A 6393-nucleotide genomic window follows, 5' to 3' on the forward strand; every position below is an offset into this window, starting at 1 on the left:
GTTATTTACAACTAGGCAAATTCTTGAATGAAGAACTGAGCTCAGTCTGACTGAAAGATACTTAGTTCAGTGCCAGATAACTTAGTTTTAAAGACCTGCAATATTAGATCATCTAATGTAATCAGTCTCCTTTCGACCATAAGGTGTCAGAAAGTAATGTTATTTTTCCCCAAGCAGCATTTAGCCAGTTTTCAAACAGGCATCTCCATGAATCAAGGAAAAGATAATGCAAATAGCATGTAATAAGCTAGGTTATAACGAACAGTATTCTAAAACTGCATACAGAGCACCCCAACACTACTTGCAATCACGGGCTGACCCTCTCGGAATTAAGCCTGCATTTCTGTCATGCCATTTACAGCGGTCAGCCTGAGACGAGATGAAACGGCATTTCCATCCCTTCTCCACAAACAGGAAAGGAACCCCAACCCACTCTAACGGAGGCAGAGGGGATGGTTCTTGATTAAGGGGACTTTTACCAATGACCCACTGTGCTAAGATCAGTCACGTACCGATCTCCTCCTCCTCCTCGGAGGCTGTACTTTGGATAACAGTGTCAAGGTTCATGAACTGTAAAGCTCTTTTACCACTTTTAAGACACTACATAAATGCTTAAATACACAAAGAAATCCAAGCCCTTGTATATCTCAGTAAGATCCCAACTATCCATTTCACATCACTATACTTGCATTTATACTTGGATAGGGTAAACAGTATTACAGATCAGGTCGACACTGAGCAAATAACAGCTCCAAAATCTGAGCTGCAGCATTATGTTTGTTTACATAATATCTCTCAGAAAATTCATCACAAGCATGACAGAAACAACAAGCTTCACAACAAATCCAGGCAACTAGAAACATTAGCAACACAGACACATTTACACATTAAAAATCTATACAACGTCCTTTTCTCTCCCAGTCTCCGAAACGTGTAGGTTCAGGGCCTCTAGGTCCACCCCTCTCTTTTGTAGCAGGATTGATTCCATCAGGGAACTCTAAAAATGACAGGGAAAGTTCATTAAAATGCCTATAATGTTGACAAACACAAAGATGTCACCATCTACAATGTTTGCCTCTTAGTTTAATTTTCAAATACAAAATCAATTCTCTTTTTGTTTTTAAAGACAACCTGGAGTTAAACATTTCCCAGAGTCATCCAAAAGTAATTTCAGAGAGTGTTTCGACTACAGGCAGCAATATGTACGATCATATCCAGTTATGCAAATAAAAAAGCAACTCAATGCCCAAAGGCACCAAAGCACCGCAGTTTCTCATCAATTCCCAGTGAGAATTTGTGTCATTCAGGTATGCTGTACGTATGTTCACTATATCTAAAACACCAGGTCACTTTCTGTGTTTGTTTAGGTCTCTAATTTTAAGCACTCACGTTTTTAATTTTTAGCTTGAATTTTAGTTAAAATTCTATTATTCTTGTATTTAAAACACCATGTTTTCACGGATACTGGTACGTTTTTCAAGAAGTAGCATATTGATATTCATCAACACCAGACGAGATACCACAGTCACAGGAAGTACTGTAACATCCCGAATAGCTAAAATTAGACTTTTCACCTTCTAAAGCTTAAATTAAGCTCACTAAGTCACTGCAACACCCTTTCAGGAGAGGGAAACTCTTCCTAAGTGGGGTATGGATTGGACTTTCAGCTCTCTCTGTTAAGTGATGTGCTAAGCTTACACATTAGCAGTGCTTCTTTTGTTCCCAGCACCCTACTAGCTTATGCTGCCTACTTGGAGCTTTCTGCACCTCACAATCAACATCCTTGTGCTACTCAGTGCTCCCTTACTCAGGGCCATCTCTTAAGAGTAGTAACTCCGGCCACCCATGCTGCACAATGGCCATCCCACTGGGCATCGCCAAGCCACGAAGTATGTTTTGGCACGGCAGCATCCGAGGCCGAGCGTTTTCTCACCCTGCACTGGACTGCAGGTATCCCTGAAGCTCACTGTACCCCACACATCCCCTTGACACGCTGATTCTCCAGGGCCTCCCATATATATGTGTAACTCAGGGCTCCCTCAGTTGTATCCCTACTTCAGCCCTGGTGGGCAACACAAGTAATGAGGAGCAGGGCTGAAAATGAGGAAAGACAACAACAGAAACCCTGGAGAGCAGAGAAAAAGGACAGTGATGGAGGGAGACTCACGTAGCTACAGGCTATACAGAATGACATATTGGGATGCCTGTTTAAAAATTCATGCAGACCAGGATAGGAAATGTCACTATTTGAGCACCTCTGGCAGTAGAAGGAGTGCAAATGCATCTAATATTATTTTGTCAATGTCATCATCCCAATATCCAAGCACTACTGATGTGCTGACAGTGGATGCAGAAGCTCAGAAGATTTGTCCACAATAGCTACACAGCAGCGGGAATTCAAATAGCCCGCTTAAACTCTTACGTTTTTTCCTAACAACACAATGGGCAGTCAGCAGCCTAACAAACTATTACTAGTGTTACATGTGAAGAATGTACAACTACATTTGAAGCCAAAAGAAACCTTGAGTCTTGCTCTAAAACCTAGAACACCCAAGTGAAAAGCAAAAGATAATAATTATGCATTCATTCTAAATGAAGCAGTGATGACATTTATTTTCTTGGGAATAAAGGACAAGAATTAAATAGCTGCTTATACAGTAACTCCAACTCTGAGTCAGTTCTCAAGTGAGTCACAACCTGAAATTGCTTGCAACCATTTCAGAGATGATACTATAATTTTTCAGTCATTTTGTCATCTGGATAGTCATAGTAATCTATTGATATATTAAAAAAGCTTATCCTAGAGACCTCAAAATAGATAAACATGGTTATCACTACTGGTAAACAGTAGCAGAATATCACACTATGGTGAATAAGATAAAAGCATGACTAGCACTTTTAGTTAAGAGAAGATGGCCAATTAAAAAGAAGGAAGAAAAGAGATTTTGTCTTTCTCCCATCTGATAAAAAAAAGTATACATTCCTAGTGACTTCAGCAGCAATATATCTGTGCCTCAATCTTGTCAGGTCCTCTGAATGCAGCCCACTAAGGTGACTGGAACGCAACACCAACAGCAGTTCATTAGGTCTCCCTAGACCCCACCGAGTGGCTCAGCAAACTCATTATCTGTTGCTGCTTTTCAAAACGCTACCTGCAAGACTGAGAGAAAGACTGACCATGAAATACAGCATGAATCAGAAATCTTTTGTGAACTAAGGAACACAACAGGCTTTTTGGATAATTAAAAGTAGCTGGTGCCCTCATGAGTTTACTACCACCATTTACAGCTGTACTTAATAGACCAGTACCAGCTACATTTCTCAGAATCGTGCAGCGGTTTACGGTGGAAGGCACCTTTGGCAGACATCTGGCCCCAACCCTGCTTAAAAGGCTGGTGTTAGGTCAGGACATCCAGGCGAACTGGAGTATCTCCAAGAGGAGAGGGATCACAGATCCTCTGGGTGACTTGTTACAGTGTTTGACCACCCTTTTTCTGAAGACTTTCTCCCCCATGCACCATTTGCTGCGCTGCCTCGTTTTTTTCAGAGCCAGTAAGCTTAGAAAGCGATTCTGAAGTGCTGAATGCCTACACCTCTTCTTAAACTGACATCAGCACTGCATCTCAGGGTCTTGCCTTTAAAACATGGCTTTCAATTTTGTAAAACATTGTAGGGTTCGGCGTTCAGAAGATCTCGCGATGTCACGGAAAGTTAGAGGGTTAGTCGCAGCCTTATGATGTGTCTGTAATCCCGCCTACCCTTGTTAGTATAAAAGGAATTGACTGCGCAATAAAAGGCGGAAGTTGGCGCTCACACTGTGTGTGTTATCTGTCTCTTTCCCTGGTCTGGGGTTGACCAGTGATCTAATCGTGGCACCTTGATATGCAGCGAATGCTACAAAACATGACTTACTTTCCAGGGGTTCCCTCTCTATGCTGGACTCCTCTGGTTCATCAAATCGACCTACTGGTAACTTCGGTTTCTTAAGCGACTGCTTAGCAGGTTCAGATCTTCCTCCTGTCTTAGAGCTGGTGCTCCTCAGAAAGCTGCAAAGCTGCGATGACTCTATCAAACAAACAGATATGTGTAGCATAAATGTGAGAGTTTAATACTGAGTAGCTCTGTGACTGTTCAGAGCACCTCTGAAAAACCCTCTCTTCAGAAACTAGGGAGTGGGGGACAGGAAAACAAACTCCAAATATTAGTTTAACATTCAACTCACGAACACCTAAGAAATCAGCACAGATAATTATTTTTGGCCCTAGAAACATATGGAGGCAAAACTGTGTTAGTTGTATAACTTAGTTCACATAAACAGTGTATTTTAAACTGCTTGAACTTATCTTCACTGTTATCTTCTTGTATTTTAGACTCTAAATAGTAATTATGCTAACATAGACCAGTACATTCTGTTTTCCTGGAGAATTCCTAACCTCCCCCAAGAAACCTGCTGATTTCCATGTCTTGGCTCATTTCCAGCAGCTTCTGAGTCAGAAAAAGCTTCTGCTTTCCCAAAGGAAAGTTTTAAAAAATAAAACGTTGTTCCCTTAGTAACAGGTTTTCCAGAATGTTGGTAGAGAATAGTTGGGCTTTCCTCATGATGGTAAAATAATTCAGCTGGTAGTCAAAAGCAGGACAAACTTTGAGCACTTTCAAGTTCAATTATATAACTGCATGCAAATGCTTTCATTAAAAGCATCAACTTTTTTCCTTTAAAGTTCCACTAACATTTTTTTAACGTAAATGTAGGAGAAAGCCTATTAATACCCATACAGTTCTTTCAAGCAGTATAAAGATGGAGGTGCACAGATATCAGAAGTCATAAATAATTCAAGAGTCATAAACTAGTCAAAAATTACTTATGAAGATCTCTTAAAATGACTGATACTTCTGCATTTGGTTAAAAAGCCAAATGTCCACAGTGAGCATAAACTACCCTCTAAAAATATTTTAGCTATTATATTTAGCTAAGACACGTGCCTAAAGCAGCTCTGACTTTTCTTCAGAAGGAAGATTCAAACAGAAATCCTCCCTGTACCAGCTTGGGAGCAAAGGACTGGGAAGAACCATTATTCTACCTCACTGAAGAGATCGTATCAGGAAACCTTCTCAAGCAATGTGGATTAAACTCACCCATATATACACCAACCAACAATCCACCTGTATTCCCAGAATCAGCATATTCATTCATCTTAAAATACCACAGCCTTAAGATTAAACCCTACAGTCAAATAAACTGTATTATGCCTGCCAACTGTTGCCAATGGCCCAAAGGAATTTTTTTTATTATTATTATTATTTTTGCTTTAAGCATGACATAAGGGACTACCAACAGCGAAGAATCTAATCCTTCTGCAAACATTGGCTCTTTCTACTCCTGCCAAACATCCTGTCATTCTTCAGCAAGCTGAAAGAGAAGCTAGCTAGAAAATTAAATTAAAGCTGATATTCTAGCCCAAGTTCAAATAAGTCAGATTAAGGTAGTGAAATGAAACTGATTATCTCAGTCAGCAAAGAAGCAGCAAAATCTATTTTCCTATTTGCAATACTTGGTATTATTGACCAAAATACATTCTTCTTGACACAGAGATGACAGAAGCTCACTATTAAGTACCTCTGAAAAACATGAAACGAACAATCAACTTTTATCAGTAAGCCATATTCTACAAACTGATCTTTGACTCCCTCATCCTTTATGGGCAGTTACAAAGCCATTCAATTTATTAATTATATAGCTGATTTTGAAAAGAAGTTGAAAATCCTGAGTCTTTAAAGTTGCTGCGCAGCCAACATCTGCAACATCCAGTCTTTTGAAGTGGCCCACAGACGGTGATTTAGCATAACAAAGCCATTCGTGCAGCTGGAGCTGGGCACTCATCAGGATGTTGAGGGGACAGAAGCATCAGCCAAATATTGCCATGAACCTAACAGCCAAATAGAGCCTAGGAGGGACCACAAACATCTAACATTTTTTTCCTGGCTCTTCTATTAACATGTACTGTACTGGTCTGTTTCAGGAATATTCCATCAACCAGCTCACAGAAATCTCAACTCTGGATGGGGAAGGAAGCGTGGCCTGACCTGCAGCCCTACAGAACAGCCTAAGCTGAGCATGCCTGTGGGGACAGACACTGTTATGCAGGCTACCTTATTTGTTGTCCAGCCCAGGTTTCTCCATAAACAAATCACCTGAGTCTCCTCACGTAAAGGGCACAGACCAGTAACTTTCAAGGCCACAGTAAGTTCCCTCCGGCTATTCTACAAATATTAAACCACAGCTTAATATTTTACTACCGTTTAAAAGTTCGCAGCAACGACAGGGAAAGAAAACCTTCGGAACAGATAGTGAGCCCCGATAGCAGTAGGTTTGCAATAAAGGGGAGAATATTACTA

General features: G+C 40.5%; 1 protein-coding gene across 1 annotated transcript in view; it reads right to left on the reverse strand.

Annotated features, from left to right (window-relative positions):
* Window positions 1–856: 856 nt before the first annotated feature.
* The window catches only part of LOC104830717 (chromosome unknown open reading frame, human C6orf57), a 5938-nt gene continuing 401 nt past the window's right edge, over window positions 857–6393 (reverse strand). Inside the window, exons 3-4 of the mRNA XM_010565828.1 lie at window positions 3913–4065; window positions 857–997 (exon numbers count right to left, since the gene is read on the reverse strand). Of these exons, the coding sequence (XP_010564130.1) occupies window positions 888–997; window positions 3913–4065 (263 nt within the window). The 3' untranslated portion in view covers window positions 857–887. The remainder of the gene's footprint in view (window positions 998–3912; window positions 4066–6393) is intronic.

This window comes from Haliaeetus leucocephalus, unplaced genomic scaffold, assembly GCF_000737465.1.
Source record: "Haliaeetus leucocephalus isolate CR32 unplaced genomic scaffold, Haliaeetus_leucocephalus-4.0 Scaffold195, whole genome shotgun sequence".
NCBI lineage: Eukaryota > Metazoa > Chordata > Aves > Accipitriformes > Accipitridae > Haliaeetus > Haliaeetus leucocephalus.